Source organism: Sitophilus oryzae, unplaced genomic scaffold (genome assembly GCF_002938485.1).
Source record: "Sitophilus oryzae breed Bouriz unplaced genomic scaffold, Soryzae_2.0 scaffold_1693_pilon_pilon, whole genome shotgun sequence".
Taxonomy (NCBI): Eukaryota; Metazoa; Arthropoda; class Insecta; order Coleoptera; family Curculionidae; genus Sitophilus; species Sitophilus oryzae.
In genome coordinates, this window is record NW_022146383.1 from 2,396,349 (window position 1) to 2,419,294 (window position 22,946).

Sequence of the window (22,946 nt, forward strand, 5' to 3'; positions counted from 1 at the left end):
TCAATAAAGTTGTTTGCGTTTAACTTTTTTGCCTTGGGTAACGAGTTAAAGTGTTTCAATAATTATGATCTTCAAACATCCTCCACACTTAAATACTTTTGTTTTGTTTTCCTTCACTGCCATCTGACATATGTCTAACTAAATCATAAAAATAATATTTTTACTATAATTATCCCAATTTAGGATAAAACGCGACTTAGACGCCATATTAGTTTTGTATTTCTGTGAATTAGGATTTTAAACAACGTTGCAGTTTGTACTAAATTAGGCTTCTAGCCAACGTCGGTATCCAACGTCGTTTCGACCCAAAAATTATTCTCCAAACTAGTGCAGACTAGGGTTGGCACGAGGTTGTGCCGACGTTGCGCCCCGACGTTTGGTCGCGTGACACAACGTTGTCCCGACGTCCAAATGCTGCTTGGGTTCTATTCTGAGACATCAACAGGATTTCAGGATGTCTGGAGGATATCCTATAGATGTCTTTATAAGATGATCTTATAATGGGACATTCCGGCATTCTATGAATATCCTGCGGATATTGTATGTTATATGGGATAAGACATAATATTAAGACAACACTAATTATTTAAGCCAAAAACTCGTAATACAAAACTAAAGTGTCAAAACGAATGGCAATGTCAGGAAATAAATAAATAAATGCGGCAACTTGACATTTTTTACAGCAGAGCTACCACCTGAACCTCCAGCGCGAATTTTAAATTCCAGTTAGTCAGCCCGGCGCCGAATATGTCCATGGTTGGCAACAATGAATTTAAAAATCGCGCCCTCGATTACGTAACTAAAAGTTTAATTGATATCAAAATATGTATTTCTAATAGATGGATGTGGACGAAGAGCGGGCAATATTAAACACAAAGTCAATATTAAAAGTCGATGCGGATTTTTTCGAAAACCAAGATGATCCCAATGAAACCCTTTCTAAGGTAAAGTAATAATTATTGTTTTCATCTAGTAAACTTTATAAAATAGATTACTATGTGTGCTTTAAAAAATCAATTATACTGTTGTACAGGGTGAGTCAACGATAGAGTAAAGTCCATTATTTCATTTGTTTCAAGGTTTACAAAAAAATGTTTAATATAAAAGTTATAGGGATGGTTAAGATACACATTTTAAAATTATTATAGAGTATACAAGGTGTTTCAAAAAAGTGTGGCGGCTATAACATATGTTTTTTTAAATGCAACACCCTATTTTTTATTATATTTTTAGATTCTGCGTAAAATTCCATAACTTTTTTATATATAATGTTATATACCTAAAATTAATAGTTTTTTTAATATTTCAATTTATTGAAACAAATGTTAAATTGGAGTGTGGTAAAAAATTGTCAGGCGGTGCCATTGTTTCTGAAGTTGGAGTACCAAAATTTGGTAGGAGAGTTTTATAGAGATGAAAAAAAAAAAGATAATATGTAAATATATTTTAGTTAAATGATACAGAGTGTTCAAAATATATTTATGAATTTAAACTATTTACTGAAGATGTTTTCTAGATAATATACATCTATCCTTATAGTAGTTAGCAAAGTACTATATAATATATAGTACTGAACCAAAAAATGTGGTTTTCTAAGCTTGTCTGTGTATATCAATCACATTGACTAATTCATTTCAAGAAAATCTGTAAGTATTATTTCTACCAATTATACTTATTACACGGGCCACTGCCGGCTGAGATCACACCTACAGAAGATGGGACTGGTGGAAGACGCCGAATGCCGACTCTGTTTGGAAGATGACGAAACAATGAAGCACGTTATGTGTACCTGCCCCGCTGGGGGCAGGACCAGGTTTGAGGTGTTTGGCAAACCCACGCTAGACTTATCAGACCTAGAAGACATATCACCCTCGGACATAACGGCCTATGTTAAAAGGCTGGGTCTTGAGGGCGAACTTTAATGCTCTTTTTCTATTAAAGAGTTTGTAGAAACTGAGCCACAATAGGCCCTCGCGGCCTCAGTGGAGGGTCCCACCTGGGACTCACTCTTAGTAAAATACAAATACTTATTACAACAAATTAAACTAAGATTCAAATTTTGTTCTTAACTTGCTTAACAGACATGAAATTGTGATAATTATTACTTTTTGTCATGGCAACTATGATGTTATAGCCCAATTGTATTAAAAATATGGGTAAAAATAGAAAAAATTGGAATAAATCGCAAACTAATAAAAATAGGTATATGACATTCTTAATAAAAGTTGAAGAGTTTGGCAAAATCTATCAGAAAAAATTATAATATATAGGGTGTACCATTTAAAAAAATTGAAATTCCTTAATTTTAAATAGTTGAAATTCCTAAATATATTTTGAACACTCTGTATTATCTAACTAAAATACCTTTACATAGGTTTTTTCTATATCTCTATAAAATTCTCCTACCAAATTTTAGTTGTCCAACTTCAGAATCAATGCCATCATTGACAATTTTTTAACCCACTGCAATCTAACATTTGTTTAAACAAATTTAAATATAACAAAAACTATTAATTTTAGGTATATAACATTATAATATAAAAAAGTTATGGAATTTTACGCAGAATCTAAAAATAAAATAAAAAATAGGGTGTTGCATTTAAAAAAAAACATATGTTATATTCGCCACACTTTTTTGAAGCACCCTGTATACTGTATAATAATTTTAAAATGTGTATCTTAACTATCTCTATAACTTTTATATTTAATATTTTTTTTGTAAACCTCGAAACAAATGAGATAATGGACTTTACTTTATCGTTGACTCACCCTGTACGGTGGACCATTTTGGTTGTTTCTATAGGGTATCTAGGAAACCGTGAGAAATATTCAAATTTTGATACTGCAATCTCGGATTCTTTTTTTGAAAAAAATTACAATGCCGCAAACGGATCGTGGCTATCTTGATCGGTTTCGAAGCTACAGGGGGATTATCAAATTTTGTACTTTTTGAAGATGTTCGATAGTTTGTTTATTTCAGCAACTACGCAAAAATGAATTATACATTCTAAAGGCACTTTTCTGTGTAGAATGCAGTGGCGTAGACAGACTTTTTTGAAAAAAAAATGTTTTTTAGGTATTAACTATAGTTCTGTTTTTTTTAGTTAGAACCCCCTGTATATTATTAAATTTCCTAATTCAGCGGGCTTCTCGAAAATATATATATAACACTCTATAATTATTTTTAGTCATAACCAACCCTTATATTTGCGCCCTATTTTCCACTTTATTATTAACTTTAGAAAAAAAGTGTAATTATTTTTTTGATAGAGAATCTTATGAAGAACAATTTTCTATATAGGTATTTTTGTCGAAAATTGCACCGTTGCCGAAATTATCTAAAAAAACTCAAAATGGGGGTAGAAACGATGTCCTGGGGGATGAGGCACACTATTTAGGGGTGGGAACTTTTCAGTTTATTAATACATATGATGTCCTGATTATTTCCACCAATTTTGAAAACTTTATGAATTTTGTCGGATATATCGCAATTTGAGCCATAATATTACTGAACTACCATCTCTGCTTATAACACTATAAACTATAAAGTATTTCTAATTTCTTTTTTTTAATTTTATTTACTCTTATTAGATAACTGGAATGACGGATGACATAGAAGAGGATGAGAGAACTCAAACATCAGTTGTAAAATTTTCAGGTAAAATAAAGCAACGAGAGTGCCCCTATTGATCTAAATTTAATTTTAATGTATTTTGTACGGGGTGTCCCATATCTCAGTTATTAGTAAAACTATCCAACTTTTTTGTCAAACGGAAGATGATGCAAACAAAATTTTCATAGCACCCTTCGTTTCTGAGCTACAGGGTCTTTTCGAAAATTTTGCAATTTGGGACAGCCCCCGTATCTCCGTTATTGTGGATGATATCGAGAAGATGAAAACTGATTCTTGTAGAACTTTTTACGTAGAATACAGTGGCGTAGAGTAGTATTTTTGAAAATATGAACTAAAGTTATGTTTTTTCAAATGGAACACCCTGTATATTTATAAATTATATGATCCGTCTTGCTATGGGCTTCTCAAAAATACATATCACTCTATATTTATTTTCACTATTTACTGCAATGTTTAAAATATATCATTTTCTTATTAGTAGGCCGTGATAAATAAAAAAAATTGTTCTAGTTACCACGATATATTTCGTATTTCAAAAATTCTAAAATCAGAAATTGAGAACGGACAAATCCGGGAATCGGGGAGGCTATCATATGGGTTCCTTGGTTCCAATTCATTGATTTGGGAAATAATAATTTAACAAAATTCTAATATTTTCGAAGTTGTGAGGGGGAGCCTCATCTTGCTGAAAGTATATTTCACGTAAATTAGCTAATGAAATATCTAAAATTCAGACAGCTTCCAAGATCTACAAATAGCGGTAGAGGGTTAAGTTTTCTAATATACACACACCGGAAAAATCTAGGCATATCATTTTATTAAAGTTAATAATAAATGTTTTGAATAAACAACCACATATTCGTAGGCCGATTCTTTCTACTTCGATTGAAACGAAGTAGTTACACTAGTTATTTCTAAATTTGGGATATTTGCAGAAGTGTTTGTGCATTTTTTGTCAAATGTATAAAAAGCACCTAGCATCAATTGTTCGAATTTAACCTGTACTGGCTATGTTTTTATGATAACTGGCCAGAATTCATTCAAATAACTCTGTTTAGTATTAAACGACATTATGGAGCGAAGACATCTTAAAAGAGACGAAATGCTAAGGGCCATGAAATCGAAGCTGGAATGCGCCAAATCGACGTATCTAGAGCATTAAATACAACGCAAAGTGTAATATCGCGATTAAGTGGACGCTACCGTGAAAGTGGTGATGTTGCTGAAAGGCACACAGGGCGACATCGCATTACTACCCCTCGGCACCCTCAGCAAGATCATTTTTTACAATTAAATGCTCGACGCCGACCGACTCTTACAGCACCAGAGCTTAGTTTAATTCTCCAGGAAACACATAATTTAACCGTTAGTCCTGACACTGTTCGCAATAGATTAAGAGAGGTCAACTTAAGAAGCAGACGCCCCTGGAGAGCTCAACCCTTAACGAGAGGAAATCGAGAAGTACGATATTTGTGGGCTCAAGATCATGTTCAGTGGTCGAATGAACAATGGGCCAATGTTCTCTTCACGGATGAGTCACGCTTTGGAATTCATCCGGATTCGAGAAGGCTTAGGGTATGGAGAGAACCGGGACATTTTATTCGGTTGGATCATGTTCAGGAAGTGCACCCTTATCAAGATGGAACAGTTATGGTCTGGGGAGGAGTCCAGTTAGGCCGAAAAACCGATCTCGTTTTTCTTGAAAGGTTTCTAACAGGAATCACATATCGTGCTTTAATTCTTGAGCCTGTCGTGTTACCACATGCCAATGATTTTGGGAGAAACTTCATTCTCATGCATGACAATGCACGGCCTCATACGGCCAGAGCGGGAAGTGAGTTTATCAATGCTCATCAATTAAACATCTTACCCTGGCCGGCACAATCTCCTGACCTCAACCCCATCGAGCACGTATGGGACGCGGTCCAAAGAAGAATTTTGAGAATGGGTATGCCTCGTGAAACTCGTAGGGATCTTGTTCGGGCCGTGAATGCAGCGTGGCAGGCTGTACCTCAAGAAGAGATCGACAACGTGATCAGGAGCATGGAGAGACGATGTAGAGCTGTAATGAACAGTAGAGGACGCTATACCCTTTATTAAGTAAAAATGGTTTTTTCTTTTTTTTTAATTCACAGTTTAGAATAAAAAAAAATGTGTGTATTTTTTTGAGTCCAATAAAAATCAAGGTAAATTTGAAAAATTCGGTAAATTTCGCATTTTTATTTCCAATACGTCCTGTAAACTATTTGTTTATTTCAATTTTATTATATCAGAAATGCAAATAATAAAATTACTGATGATGGCTGGATAAAATTGTAATATCTCTAGACTTTTCCGGTGTTTGTATAAAGAATTTATTAGTAGCTAACTTTAGTTCATATCTTTAAAAATATTCTTTTCGTAGAATAACAGACCACGCCACTGTATTCTACGTAAAAAGTTCTACAATAAACAGTTTTCACCTTCTCGATAGCTTTAATAATAACAGAGATACAGAGGGTGTCCCAAATTGCAAATTTTTCAAAAAGACCCTGTAGCTCAGAAACGAAGGAGGCTATGAAAATTTTGTTTACGGCATCTTCCGTTTGACAAAAAAGTGGGACAGGTTTGTGCAAACCGCACCCTTCTATCTTTACTAATAACAGAGATGCCGTATGACTTCAACCAAAATGGGACACCCTGTACAGTCTGTTGCATCGCCGGTCTGGACATAGAAAATCCCATGTAAATTTTAAAAATGATGAACAAGTTTTTCCCATTTTATTTTACAAAAAAAATGTATCGGAAACTTTTTAAAGAACTCCTTAATATGAAGCAAATTGTTCATTCGAAAAACATCGTACCAGTGCTTGGCGAATTTGAAGAGGCATAATTTTCCGAAAACCAATAAATATTGGTTTGACAGCAAATTTTATCCATTTTTTAATTATTAACAAGTACTTAATTTTGTTAATAATTGTTTTATGTTTATCCAAAAAAAAAATCCTTATGGGTTTTTCGCCACTGCACTGCAAGAAAAATCTACAAAATAAAATAGTTATTTTTTGTAAACACTTCTGCGTTAAACCTAAACGGACGCTGCTTGTCAGAAGTTGTGTTTACAGTAATAAAAATTTGCCTAACAAAGAAAAAAATGCTTAACGTTTCGGAAAGTTTTCTCTTTCCGAAAGAAAGAAAAAAAAATTCTTTTTTTTTTTTCTTCATCTTTAAAAAGTTTCAAGTAACTTTTTCTGTAAAATAAAATGAGAAAAACTTATTTAAAATTTTTAAAATTTACGTGGGATTTCCTATGTCCAGGTCATCGATGCAACACACGATATTTTACATGCTAAGTACGATTTAGATCAAGTTTGAATTGATTTTTTTCTAAAATTTTTAGAATCTGAAGTTCCTAGAGCTTCAAATCAAGTGGACAAAAAGTTAGTATTCGTATTGGTTACATTCACTCTCTAGTTAAAGTTTTTTTTTCAAATTAGTTGTTGGAACTGTTACTGACGCAGTGTCAGCATATCAGTGAATGTGAGCTTTAGTTTCTGTAAATGTCGTGGACAATGATTCAGCATTAACCCTCTGTATTTAAACCTCTGTAAAATATTTACGTTTAAGAATTAGGCCTCGCCGCGCCATTTACCTTTAAGTTAGGGTACCAATCAGGGTTCGGAAAACTACATGTTACTTTTAAAAACTACATAAACTACATTACATGTAGTTAATGTAGTTTATGTAGAGGGTGTAGTTTATGTAACCTATGTATGTAACTTTCAAATATCAAAGCTTTGAGGTGAGGTTATAATAAGTTGAAGCTTTAGAAAATACAATGTATTTAAGAAAACAGAAGAAATATGGCTTTGAATATAATATTCACACATCATATTATTTAGGCCCCTCATACAAAGCAAAATTATTCATAATATCAATACATAGTTTATTAACGTAGTTTTTATGTAGTTAATAACCGGGAAAAGACGTAGTTTTTGAAGAAAAACTACACGTAGTTAATCAGGTAAATTACGTCTTAATTAACTACTTCCGAACCCTAGTACCAATATGCAACTGTAAAGATGCACTTGATTGCCACGCCCTTTCTAATTCGAAGTTCAATAAAACACAAAGTTTACTTAACCTGAATGAGTTGCATAGAGGCCACTAGCTTTTTAATTTTAACAGCCGGGTGGTCGGGGTTCAAAGATATTAATAAAAGGGCGCCACGAGATTATACTCTATGAACTCGGCAATAAAGATGTAACTATTAAGTAGACTTCAACACTAACCTCGAACTGTTGAGTGCAACTATCATGAACTTCAAATATTCTATAACTATTTGTACTTAAGTGACTCTAACTTAACTATGAGACTAGACTGTAAATAATACTACTAAAAACATTTAAGCAATTTATTAAACTATGAAACAGTTAATATATATAAAGTAATAAATGAAATGTAAGAGAAATTAAATGTGTTAAGAAAAGCAAATTGAAATGTACGAAAAGAAGATAGAATTTAAATCAAATGAGAAATAACTAAACCTATGACGTCAAACCCCCTTATCTAACTTAATACTAGATACAAACAGGGTGGTTTACATAAAGCAAATCTAAATCTAAACAGTCTTACTCTAATCAATGTACAATCTTGAAACAACTCGGAAGTTCCTCCGGCTGAGCTACGGTGTATAGCTACAGGGTGGCTGCGGCGGTGCACAGCAGCTCGGTGTACTGTCACTGGAGCCCACGGATTTCAGCAGACGTACGGATGCCGGCCAGGTGTAGGACTTCAAGAGGTGAACATAAAAAAAACCCTCAACGAGGGTTTATGATGTTCAACGGGTAACTCTACACACGGGCAACAGGAACGGATGGAATTCTGGACTGTTCTGTGCTACGGTCTGGATCGGTCTTCTTGCTCTTGGAACTATCGGGGACTTCTTGGGCACGTGGAATCGGAATATCGGTCGGAAAATTTGGCTATTTAATCCCTTACGGAAATTGGTCGGTGGTCCATACAAATCAACAAAATCCAACCACGTCTCTAACCAAATGTGTTTCGGAAGCCTTAATCCTTCTCTAGGAAGACCTGCTATTCACCCACAGGGAATGCTTCATGAAACGGCAGCCAGTTCTTCACGACGACACTCTTCAGCCGGGGAGTACACAAGAAGTCATGCAAGGATTCGATTTCCTTCACAAAATCAGATTTCAACCGGAAATCTCCCTCCAGGATATAGATAGAGAACTATATATCGTGACTAGTCCAACTCACAAAAAGGCATAAATAAAAAATGATGTTCTAGATTATTTTCACAGCCATCTTCGATATCCGGTCAATGAACGAACTAAACTCACAAATTCCCACAATTAAATGAACGAATTGCATACTGCGATCCACATCAAAAATAACCAATTTAACTACGAAATTTTATCTGATAATTATAAAATTTCAATAACCAAAACAAAGGATAAATAAATCCAAAAACATCTGATTTGATCTAACAGTGACAAGTGACAAGTGATGACCAAAGATAAAAAGAGGTCGACAAAAATTCTAATGCTGGGCGGCATCCAGTAACAATATTCTGTGGCTCTATAGCGCGGTGTATATCGGGTTGCATAATGGTAAAATTTAAATAAAATAATATTTAACAATAAAATTATAGTAAACATGATGCAAAAATAATAGCTATTTGCGATATTTTATGAGCTAGCACACAGAGATCGTTGCGAGGAACTGACGAGGAACAGACTGTTACATGATTTTATCAAGTATTGTTCCTACCAGCAGGGGCTAAAGTTTCATTAGGGTCTGTGTGGCACCACCACGCCAAGAATGTTACATTATTAGGATGGCGGGTGGTCTAACAAGTGTGCCTCACTGGGACGCTAATTTTGAGGAAGCATTAATTGAGTGGTTTGATGAACTTAAAGAGGCTTAATTAAGATGAAGACCATCGAGACATTGATTTTTCTCCGAAGAGCAACCATAACTCCGATTCTGAATCTCTTACTTATAGAAGAAAAAAAATTGAATAATCAATACCAGAAAAGAAAGAGATGTGGTATATGGCAACCATATGTCAATGAAAAAATGACAAAAAACAAAAATTTCATGAATCAAATATGCACGATCCATGTGCGGCAAATGCAGATCCTATGTTAGCATGAACTGTATTTGAAAAAATTATGTACAGGGTGCGTCAAATTCGACGCTTTTAAATGGAAACACCCTTTTCTATAGGAGATAGACGAAAACTAATATCGGTGTCTGGTAGTAGTGGGAACTATGGAATGAATACTATCAAAACATTCGATAGTTGCAATTCATTCGAATAATTCGATAGCTAGTAAAAAACATTCGTTTAAAACTATTCGAATAAAACTTATCGAATAGATGCGTCATCTGCCTTATTGTATTCTAGTAATTCGGAGGCAAAAACCATTCATTTATAAAATTCATTCATTTATGAAATTCATTTATTCGTCAGGATCGATTATAATAAAATATTAACTGGATTTTAGTTGTCGCCCGGCGACGTAGGTTTCTTTCCGAGAAACCCGACAGCGGTCGGTGGCAATGCTATGAAAGAAGCCGGCATCTTTGATTTTTTGCGGAGTCATAAAGATAAGGACACATTATTTTTTTTATTGAGGTGCTAGTATTTACACAGAAAATACATTATGAAGGGCGCTGTTGCCATATATTGGTATTAGTTGATATTAGCAAAGAATATTATTGTTTGTCTTTAGTTAGTTAGGGATAGTATGTCTATATATTTTGCATTTTTTTTATTAATATTCTGTTGTTACACTGCAATAATACTTGTTATTTTGGATGTGGAAAATTATTTTTAATGTTTTAAGCAAAGACTGGTTTAATAAAAATAATAATAACAGTAATAATTTGTTATACCTATTAACAACAAAATTTAAAATAATTTAATATAAACATTATTTTACGTAGTAGCAAAAATTTAATTTTCTCACCCCATAGTTTGAGTTCGATAACCCCATTTACTTAACCACATTACTTAAATATGATTATTAAGTTCAACTATTTCATATTATTAAAACATCTAAAATACAAATATGTATTTTTAAAATTAATTCTAAGTTCATCTCATCTCTCTTAAAAATTGCTACTTCTCAAAATTTCCCATTAAAAATAGACCATATAGATATACCATATAAAATAAAATAAGTGAAAGATCGGGCTACGGAAAATCACACAAATTTTCGGAAAAATTTTGGCACCTGCACACGCACACAATCGTCAATTAAAAAAACTACTATTTTAGTATTTTAAATATTTTATAGCACAGTATTTATAAGGTGAAATTATAAAAATTTGGAAGAACTAATAATGCACTGACGCACACAAAAATCAAACGAATACTAAATTTCATTTATCAAAAGCATTCGATAGTCGTGGCTCAACGATAACCATTTAGTCGCACGGCGAGGTTGTCACATATGCTTTAGTATACAAATGAATGAATGATTTTATTCGAATAAAACCATTCGATAGTTGAAATCATTCATTCAGTAACCATTCGATAGTTTAATTCATTCGATAGTTCCCATCGCTAGTGTCTGGAGCTCAATTTTCATCAAAAACATGATGGTGAAAACCGCACATCGATATCTGTTGCCGTTTCGGAGTTACGGGGTGTTTTTCAAAAATGTGCATTTTTAACAAATCGCTGTAACTTTTTTGCTATGAAAAATTTTGTATTTCTATGAAAACATTTCCAAAGCACCTTTTTACGTAGAATTTAATGGTTTAAGTATAATTTTTTAAAATTAATAATTTAGGAGTTATCAACAGAAAAATTGATTTTTATTTGGGACACCCTATATATTTTAATTAACTGAAAAGAATTTAAAATTACCTTTCCAAAAATATAGCACACTTGATATTTTGTTATAATCCCCTTCAAAATACAAAATTTTTAAAAGTTCGCCACTTTTAACTAGTAGGCTTTGGACCCCTTATTGATGATTTGCCCTTAATGGAACTCGAAAACATATTTCCAGCAAGACGACGCACCGCCTCTGAACGCTGAAGTTATCAGCAAATTTTTGCAGCCAATTTCAAGAATAATTGAATAGCTAACCAAGATCCCAGCCGTTGGCCGTCGAGACCGCCTAACATAGTGCCCATGGATCTAATCCTATGCATATATTTGCGGAAGAATGAAGGTTCCTTATTCTTCCATATAATCTAGACAAGAATTAAAAATACTTAGCAGTTATGAGGGGTATCTTTCACCCCACCGAGTTAATGAATTCCGCGAGAAATGTTCAAAAACTGACCCGTCTGTCCATAACAGAAGACGGTCGATATGTCGAACACCTGTAGCAAAATCTCATGTCTTGGTTTGCTATTTATTTTTATTGTTATTAGATATAGTTCAAATGTGTGTTGGTTAAATATATTTTAAATTGTTATAAAATTCTGCATCTCTCATAGCAGATATTATTTTCGTTTTAATTGATGCTCACAGCTAGAATTTTTTTGCATTACAGCCTGTGCCGTTCAAAGCCTACTTATTTAAAGAGGGCGAATTTTTATATACTCTATATCTCGAAGAGGAATTAAGCAAAATATCAAGTGTGTTATATTTTGGAAAGCTAATTTTAAATTCTTTTCAATAAATTAAAAAAATATAGAGGGTGTCTCATATAAAAAATCAAATTTTCTGTTGATAATTCTTAAATTATTAATTTTAAAAAAATTATACTTAAACCATTAAATTCTACGTAAAAAGGTGCTTTGGAAATGTTTTCGTAAAAAAACAAAATTTTCCATAGCAAAAAAATTACAGCGATTTGTTAAAAATGCATATTTTTGAAAAACACCCCGTAACTCCGAAACGGTAACAGATATCGGTATGCGGTTTTCACCATCATGTTTTTGACAAAAATTAAGCTCCAGACACCGATATTAGTTTTTGTCTATCTCCTCTAGAAAAGGGTGTTTCCATTTAAAAGCGTCGAATTTGATCCACCCTGTACATTCAAAGTTTGCAGTTTTGTTGAAAATAATTTATGTTTATTACTTTAGATTCACATTTCAGTTGTTTGTACTATTAATAATAGGGTAAAATCATAAAATATATATGTTTTTAATTTCTATGGGTCAAGTTATATTTCTGTTGTCAAAAATTCCTAAAAAATGCGTTTTACTTTATTTTTGAGTCCGTTCTAATTAATTTGTTGAAAATTAATGAAATAGTTTGTTCACAAGTTTGAATATACCGGATGTTGCATCGTCGAGCGGGACATAGGAAATCCCATGTAAATTTTAATGGGGTCAATTATTGCCTTCCCTAATTATTTTAGAGAATAATTCTTATTTAGGTTTATTGAAGAGCACTAAAACCCACATTCAAAAGAATAACTTTAGATATTTTTGATTAGCCCGTTTACGAGTTATCGCCGATTTCTTTTTAAATATTTCTCCTTTCTTATGGCCCTGTATTTACTTATGAGCACCAGTCAAGGTAAAAGATAACTGTCAAATGAAGTTGTCATTTCTGAAATTTACCTATTTAGTGCTTTATTATTATTGATAACTCATTCCTACATCGAAAATCTTAAAGATGTATTTATAAATACAAATTAATATGAATTAAAGTAAAATAAAGTAATCAATTACAAGGTTAATTATATATAGTATTATTATCTACAATATTCAATAACTTATTAATTTAGGTACTATTAAATTGTTAGAACTTTAGGATTTAAGAAGATGTTCAAATATTCCTCCATGGACTGCTTGACAATAATCCAGGCGATCATAAAATTCTCTTCTTACATTCGCTAGTTGGTAAACTGAAATTCTATTGCATTCGGCAGAAATAGCATTTTTTAACTCGTCTAACTCGGCAGCCATCCATTTGGTACCAAACTTCCTGATTTTTCCTAGCTACATCATGTAAAGCAGATAAAATATGATTTTCGAGTAGTTCCAAATAATATTCTGCATTTAAATTTCGCGTAAGAAATAATGGCCCGATAATATTGTGTCCGAATATCCCTGCCCAAACATTTACTTTCTGTGGATATTGCGTCCTTGGTTCGACAAACCTGTGTTGGTTTTCTTTTTTCCATTATCGATAATTATGAAAATTGGGTTCATTATTTAAGGTAAACATGCATTCGTCAGTGAAACATATGTTTTTTAAAAATTCCCTATCCGTGTTTGCTCTTTCCATCATATCAAAACAAAACGCCTGCCGCCCTATTTCGTCCCCATCTCGTAGCTCTTGGTGCTTTTCATATTTGAAGGAATAGTATTTATGTCGTTTCAAAATTCGAAACGCTGTAGTGTGATCTATTCCTATTTCATCCTCAAGTTTCCTTGAGCTGATCTTTCCATCGTTCTCTTCCACGCACAATAAAACTTCCAAGTCGGTATCATTTCTTGCATCTTCTCTTTGTTCCTGGGGAAGCCAATAATTGACCCCATTAAAATTTACATGGGATTTTCTATGTCCCGTCCGACTATGCAACACCCGGTATTGTAAACAGTGTAAAAATAACAAGCTTTTTATAAAATATCATCATGCACTTTAAACTGAAAAAAAAATTGGGGTCCGTCGGACCCCAGAACGCCATAAGCGTTACATAAATTCACCACGCCCGCCAGTTGAGGGTTTTAAAAATAAAGGAATTTCGTCTTTATGTATTTTTATTAACACAGTTTCGGCTAGATCGTTATCAAATGTAAACTAAAGTAATTCCTAAAACTACTGAGCTTTTAAAATACCGCTGCCAGGCATTCACCGGTGAAAAAAAAGGGTGCAATCAACCGTTGACCAACTTAGGAAGCCTGCTTTCATTGGAGTGATTTCGGTACTAGGATTGCTAGATTCGGTACTAGATTAAGCTTTAGTATTGATCTTGTTCTTGCTGCACGATTCGAGAAAGTCTTGCTTGTGAAGTGGAACTTCTTTAAGCGCGATGGGAGAAAAAATTCAAAGCCGTGACACACGAGACGCGAGAGGAAAAGTAGTAACGATCTCGGAGCGTCGTTAACTCGGGCCCTATATGAGCTAAGGGACTGAAACTCTTTTTTTAATATATTATACCGGTTGCGTCCCAAAAGTGGCTCAGGCCTATAACTTTTTTATTTTTTCAGTTAAAAACATGAGATTTGGTATGCTAGTATATGACATAAATTAGAATTGATTGACGTATTCAATTGTTTTCGGTTACTCCCTGTTTCACCGGAAATGACTACAACTTTTGATTTTTAAATGGTCCCCTCGGTATTTTTTTACTTTATTCGATCGAAAATAACAATCTGGATTGAATGACGTATCATATTATGTCAACATTTGATATTTTCGCATATAGTTTATTTGAAATTATAACTTGCGGTTCGTAACGAAAATTTGACTGGAAGTACCAAGTGTGTGGTATCAAATTATTCGTAAAAAAATGCTTTTTCCAAATATGATTATGAGTCATGCTCGTTCCATTAGAAAAAATTGAGATATGATTAAAAATAAGATTTGAGCATTTTCTAACTGGCCAAAACAAGATACTAAAAACATGAGAAGGCTCCTTTCCAAGGCTCCTTGATTAAGAATTACTGTTTTTAACATATTATCCATGTGGCATTCTAGATTGAATTTTAGAATACTTTTTTTATTGAGCAAGAATATCAAAAGTTGACGTATATGATATGTCATTCTATTCAGAATGCCATTTTCTATCGAATAAAATAAAAAAATACCGAGAGTGCCATTTAAAAATCAAAAGTTTTAGTCATTTCCGTTGAAACAGGAAGTGACCGAAAACAATTGAAAACGTCAATCAATCCTAATTTATGTCATATACTAACATACCAAATCTCGTTTCTTTGAATGAAAAAGAAAATAAAAAAGTTATAGGGGTGAGCCACTTTTGGAGACGCACCCGGTATACATGTTTTATATTTTTAGACCAGACTTCGTAGATAAAAGAGTATCAATACTACGGGTAGAAGCAGAAAAATCAACTAGATCAATCGATTCAGACGGTAAGTGAAGTTTAACTTGTCCATTACTTTATTATTGTTCTATGGAAACTATTTTTTACGAAAGCGTAGAGCTGCCATCGCAACATTGAAATATAATTTTAGCAAAATTTACACTTTTTCTGTAAATTTACAGATTTTCTGTAAATTTACACTTTTTCTGTAAATTTACACTTTTTCTGTAAATTTACACTTTTTCTGTAAATTTACCGATTTTCTGTAAATTTACACTTTTTCTGTAAATTTACACTTTTTCTGTAAATTTACACTTTTTCTGTAAATTTACACCCTTTCTGTAAATTTACACTTTTTCTGTAAATTTACACTTTTTTGTATATTTACACTTTTTCTGTAAATTTTCAGATTTTCTGTAAATTTACACTTTTTCTGTAAATTTACACTTTTTCTGTAAATTTTCAGATTTTCTGTAAATTTACACTTTTTCTGTAAATTTACACTTTTTCTGTAAATTTTCAGATTTTCTGTAAATTTTCAGATTTTCTGTAAATTTACACTTTTTCTATAAATTTACAGATTTTCTGTAAATTTACACTTTTTATGTAAATTTACACTTTTTCTGTAAATTTTCAGATTTTCTGTAAATTTACACTTTTTCTGTAAATTTACAGATTTTCTGTAAATTTACACTTTTTCTGTAAATTTACACTTTTTCTGTAAATTTACACTTTTTCTGTAAATTTATACTTTTTCTGTAAATTTTCAGATTTTCTGTAAATTTACACTTTTTCTGTAAATTTGCACTTTTTCTGTAAATTTACAGATTTTCTGTAAATTTACACTTTTTCTGTAAATTTACACTTTTTCTGTAAATTTACACTTTTTCTGTAAATTTACACTTTTTCTGTAAATTTACACTTTTTCTGTAAATTTACACCCTTTCTGTAAATTTACACTTTTTCTGTAAATTTACAATTTTTTTTGTATATTTACACTTTTTCTGTAAATTTTCAGATTTTCTGTGAATTTACACTTTTTCTGTAAATTTATACTTTTTCTGTAAATTTTCAGATTTTCTGTAAATTTACACTTTTTCTGTAAATTTACACTTTTTCTGTAAATTTTCAGATTTTCTGTAAATTTTCAGATTTTCTGTAAATTTACACTTTTTCTATAAATTTACAGATTTTCTGTAAATTTACACTTTTTTTGTAAATTTTCAGTTTTTCTGTAAATTTACACTATTTCTGTAAATTTACACTTTTTCTGTAAATTTTCAGATTTTCTGTAAATTTTCAGATTTTCTGTAAATTTACACTTTTTCTATAAATTTACAGATTTTCTGTAAATTTACACTTTTTTTGTAAATTTTCAGATTTTCTGTAAATTTTCAGATTTTCTGTAAATTTACACTTTTCCTATAAATTTACAGATTTTCTGTAAATTTACACTTTTTATGTAAATTTACACTTTTTCTGTAAATTTACACTTTTTGCATGCGAAATTTACTACCCAGCAGGACGACGCGACGTCTCGGCATCGAGCTGTTCGTTACTCACTAGTTACAAGCGAGCTAATCTGTAAATTTACAGAAAAAGTGTAAATTTTGCTAAAATTATATTTCAATGTTGCGATGGCAGCTCTACGCTTTCGTAATTTTTTGATATTTTTCTGTGAAACTTCTTTACGCGCTGAGAGTAAAAATTCAAGGCCGCGACATACGAGCTAGTCGTAACGAAAAGTGGTAACGACGTAGTGACGCGACGTGTATTGGTGAACAGTTCACGTGCTTATTAAAAACATTGATATTTCAATACAAATTTTGTGAAAGTAAAACAAATTATTACTTGTTACTTATGCCCACTTGCACCGTTTGTATAAACTTTGTTTCAAGGCTAAACAGTGATTAACTATACATATTTTATTATAGTTAATCACTGTTTAGCCAATGATTATAATCTGTATAATATACATATTTTATTATAGTTAATCACTGTTTAGCCTTTAAACAAAGTTTATACAAACGGTGCAAGTGGGCATTAAACTATTAGCACAGATTATAGGTATCGTATAAGTATACAGATAAAAATCTTGTCCCTAATTCGTGGTACGAAAATTGTTTTTTATGACGATGTGCAAACGAGTCAAATTTCCTGTGCGCAAAAATAAACTCGCGTAAAATAACAATAAACAGCGTAATAGAGAGCTATCGCTAAACCGAATAGCGTGCATGGACGTTAATAAGGCCAGGTGTTATTTCCTTTACGTGAAGTGGTATTAAGTCTCTTCATTTATAGTTATCGGATCGGAAAGAATTCTGATCGCGTCGCGTCCGCTATTTAAACTTAACCTAACTTTGAATTTAAAACTTTGAAATTGTTTTGTTTATTTCCAATGCTTTATTGTTCAACGTCTACCAATGGGTTTAGGGCAACAAAAGCTACAAATTCTCTTAGAAGGGCTAAGTCGCCATCTGCTGTAAACCTAAGATTCTTTATAAGTTCTTTAGTATTGGAAGAGGTGGAATCCATATTTTGGGCCATATTTATTTAATTAAAACTAATCCCAGCTACTTAAATATCAAATTACCTAATAAAACTAAAGCAATAATTCAAAACAATTCAAACATAACCTAAAATAAAAGATCTCGCCGGCCGGCTCCGTTTGTCAAATACCCGCACATGCCCATTTAAGCAATTTTTAAACGTTATCAGAGGTTATTTAGAAAGAGCGCTTGGTGTAATTGATCCACAAATTACGTCAGGCGGTAACGTTATTAGCGGGTGTTGCGTTGACTCGCGCATATCGTAACCATGATAAGGTACGCGTAAATACTGGATGATGCTATTCGATTTTCCGATATCTCTCTAATAACTGTGCCGGTCATGCGCTGTGTACAATTTTAGAGGCCATAAGTGGGCGTGCTATGTGCGCAAACTAGTCACCTATCTAGTGCCCGATTCCGAAAATTGGAACCACGAAAAACAATAAAGAAAAAACAAAGATTATAATCTGTATAATCTGTGCTATTAATTATACGTAAAAAACTATTTTTTACGCGTATTAAACTATTTGTTACACTTAAAAAACTATTTTTTACGCGTAAAAAATAGTTTTTTAATTTATTACTTTTTTAACATTTCAAACTGCACTGTTGCAAACATCATGTCTTTTAGTAAGAAGTTTCACTTGCAATATGCGCACATAGTGCCCTCACAAAGTTCTTTCAATATGTCGTTAATTTCAGGGTTGATGGGGTCCATTGCAATTATTCCTGAAGGTAATCTATAGTTCATATTTTCTACACCAACTAATTTTCGACATTTTTTAAATGTCCAGACGCAGAAAATTAGTTAGAGACACATAGGTATAGGGAAATTAAAATAACTTTGGTTGCACATCATAATCAGGGTTCGGAAAACTACATGTTACTTTTAAAAACTACATAAACTACATTACATGTAGTTAATGAAATTTATGTAGAGGGTGCAGTTTATGTAACCTATGTATGTTACTTTCAAATATCAAACGTTTGAGGTGAGGTTATAATAAGTTGAAGCTTTGAAAACACATAATGTATTTAAGAAAACAGAAGAAATATGGCTTAAAATATAATATTTACATCATATTATCTCTATTACACCTCATACAAAGGGAAATTATTCATAATATCAATACATAGTTTATTAACGTAGTTTTCATGTAGTTAATGAACGGGAAAAGACGTAGTTTTTGAAGAAAAACTACACGTAGTTAATCAGTTAAATTACGTCTTAATTAACTACTTCCGAACTCTGATCATAATACGACCACCAACAACCTCTAAAAACCAACAAAAATAAGACGACGCCGTCGTTACCCAACCCTGTTCACAGGTGTATTGTGTTTTTAGGTCATTTTCTTGGCCTGTCGGAACTCGTTGGACAGACACTTTAATTAATGTATTTTATAAATTAATAATAATAATAATTTGTTTGCAATGCTTCGATTTCAGACGAAAAAAACCACAGAAGAAAATCAAAGAAAAGCGCCGCCTCGTACAATTTTGAATCCCGAATCAAATTGGAATCGTTGGAAGACTTGTTTGCCAGTTTTGAGGTGCTGACCAACGGACCTGATATAGTTTTAGAAGGTAGGACATAATATACAGGGTGTCCCACTAAGAATAGCTCTCGGCTGTATCTCGGAAAGTATTAGCCGTAGGGCTTACGGAAAAAATATTTATAACTAAAGGGGCTATGGGAAATTGCTGGAAATTAATTTCAAGTTTGTAGAACGACCGCTAGGGGGCGCAACTGTAACAAAAAGTAAGAAAATGGAGTTTTTACACAATTTTGCCTAGATAAGGTGTGCTATAAGTAACAGCTTCATAATCTTCAGTATGTTTTGAATATTTTTTGTTAGAGCCATTTTCTCCTATCTACCAAAATAAAGTGGTGGGGGAAGGTTAGATCTGCTTTTATTTGAATATTAATAACTCTGGACTGGATGATCGGAATCCAACAAGCGAGAGCTCGTTTAAAAGAGCGTTTCTTACTCTATATTGTACCATATAAACAATAATAATAAGCTTTTGAACGTCGACGCTAGGGGGCGTTGTCTTACAATTTAACAAACATTGCGCGTTTTTTCAAAAAAATTAAATGCAATAGTATATGTAATTTTAGCCGATAGTAAAGAGTAGTAAAAGCTTAAAAAGTCAGCGAAAACCGCATCTTCATATCTTCTTTCAAACCGAAGATATTAGCAAAATTATAATAAATACCAAAAAATAAGCCCTTAATTACCTTAATTTTACAACACGGATTAGTAGCCCTCTTGATTATGCCCATTCTAACCTAAAAATAAGATAGAAATAGTTAGTTTATTTTAAAATTGACGATATACCAGAATACCATAATATCAGATGTATTAATATCTAATAATTAAGATATTAATAATAGTGAACAAGAAACGATGATTCAGTGAAATCATGGTAGGCTTTGGAAAAAAGTTGCTTTTCGCGTAATAGTATAAACGTCAAATTGTTATTAGATCAACATTTTGATAGTCTTATCAGCGTTTTTTTTATCTTTTAATTGCTTTTTCAAAATGCCAACAACTTCAACTATTTCAAATAATAAAGGCATTTTGAAAAAGCAATTAAAAGATAAAAAAAAGCGCTGATAAGACTATCAAAATGTTGATCTAATAACAATTTTACGTTTATACTATTACGCGAAAAGCAACTTTTTTCCAAAGCCTACCATGATTTCACTGAATCATCGTTTCTTGTTCACTATTATTAATATCTTACTTATTAGATATTAATACATTTGGTATTACGGTATTCTGGTACTTCGTAAAAATATTAAGGATTGAAATTTGAAAAGTACTTTTTGCAAAAAACCCCGCGTAAATTGAATTAATTAAAAAACTTATCTTATTAATGAAACAAATGCTGAAAATGTTGCCCGTCAACCGCCATACATTAATACAAATTATTTTCAAACCGTTCTCGAACATGCTGAAGAACTTGCGGGGTCACTACGCGACAAACATCAGTAATTCGTCTTGGCAGGTCTTTTAATGAGGCTTGTGGAGTGCTATACACTTTACTTTTTATGTGTCCCCTTTAAAAAATAGTCTAAGGAAGTCAAGTCGGGTGACCGGGGAGGCCACTCAATTTCACCCCTTCGTCCTATCCACCGACCAGGAAAGATATTGTTTAAATAATTACGCACATTTTGAGAGTAATATGGTGGTGCGCCGTCTTGTTGAAACATTAGTTCCAGCAAAATAAAAACACTAAATCACCACAATACACCAAAACACTTTTACTTTTACACTGGACGCGCGTTTCGCTAACCATGTTAGCATCATGAGCAGATGATTATAAACTGAAATCAGTTTAACACCAAAGGTTCCAACCCTCAACTGTAACATTAGTTCCACTTCAACGTGTCCAGGATTGTCCTCTATGATGTTAGTTAGGGCTGGGTCGATGGTATTTTCCAGTAAATCTAAGTACATATCACCTGTTATATTTCCAGGGAGAAAAAAAGGACTTACAATAGAATTTTCAAAAAGCTGGTATTTTACACGTTCAATTTCTGAGGGTTTTGTGTGTGCACCTCGTGAAAAACCCTGGGGTTGTCCTCAGCCCAGTACCGACAGTTGTCTGACACTCATCTGAAAAACACACATTAATTAACGCATAAGTCACAGAACAGCTATCTAGCAACTACCGCACCTGATCGTTCAACTTTGTGGCAAGTGAAAAAATGCGTAAACATCGTAAACATAGAAATAATAAGAAAAAACAGCAAATTGGTGGAAGGAATTTATCCTTATCATTTACTCTGATAAATGTTTAAATAAACTTTTCAAATTTCAATCCTTCATATTTTCTCAATGACTGGACCGATTTTCAAAAACGAAGCGGGAAAGTATAGAGAATAGAAAGCCCTTTTCATTGCACCACTTGACCCCCCTTCCCATTTGAAAAAAATTGGGGGATGACACCCCCGCTTATAGGGTTGAAGATTTTGCAATCATTTTTGGGGCAAAAGTTGTCACCCTCACAAACAAAATTGACGTGTTTTTGAATTTTCTGAAAAAAAATTACCCTGGCCGTTATACCATGCGGAACGGTTTCGGGCCACCCTGGGCCACTTGTATATATATATATATATATATATATATATATATATATATATATATATATATATATATATATATATATATATATATATATATATATATATATATACCCTGTATATATATATATATATATATATATATATATCACTTTATCACTTTACTACTCAATTTATCACTTTATTCAGAATATCATTTTCTATCAAATAAAGTAAAAAATACCAAAAGAGCTATTCAAAATTCAAAAGTTGTAGTTATTTCCGGTAGAACAGGAAGTGACCGAAACTAACTGAATACGTCAATCAATTCCTGATTTATGTCACATACTAAATATCGTTTTTTATCAGAAATAATGAAAAAGTTAAAGAGATTAGTCACTTTTGAAAAACATACTGTATATATTGGAATATCAATACAACTTTTTTGGTTTGTTTGTGTAGAGGAAGCTCCAGAGGAAGAGGAAGTATCAGTTTTTGAGGAGGAGGAGGAACCTCAAATGGACAGGGCGCCATTTTATGAGAAGTACGAGAAATTTGTCGAAGAGCTGCCCATGCAGAGAATGAAAAATAATTTGTTTCACAAAAAACTGGCCATGCATTACAAACGAAAGAAGGTAAGATCCTTTCTTACTTGTAAACATTTACAAGCGACAATGTGACTGTCATTTATAAGGTAGGTTTACTTGTAATCACAGTAT

At 32.6% G+C, this 22,946-nt stretch overlaps 1 protein-coding gene across 3 annotated transcripts in view; it reads left to right on the forward strand.

Annotated features, from left to right (window-relative positions):
* The window catches only part of LOC115881037 (coiled-coil domain-containing protein 96-like), a 52,621-nt gene that overhangs the window by 11,208 nt on the left and 18,467 nt on the right, over window positions 1-22,946 (forward strand). For all 3 annotated transcript variants that reach the window (XM_030898395.1, XM_030898396.1, XM_030898398.1), the window contains 7 exons: window positions 840-944; window positions 3,592-3,658; window positions 7,014-7,053; window positions 15,579-15,655; window positions 18,858-18,890; window positions 19,605-19,742; window positions 22,690-22,862. In XM_030898395.1, the coding sequence (XP_030754255.1) occupies window positions 840-944; window positions 3,592-3,658; window positions 7,014-7,053; window positions 15,579-15,655; window positions 18,858-18,890; window positions 19,605-19,742; window positions 22,690-22,862 (633 nt within the window). The remainder of the gene's footprint in view (window positions 1-839; window positions 945-3,591; window positions 3,659-7,013; window positions 7,054-15,578; window positions 15,656-18,857; window positions 18,891-19,604; window positions 19,743-22,689; window positions 22,863-22,946) is intronic.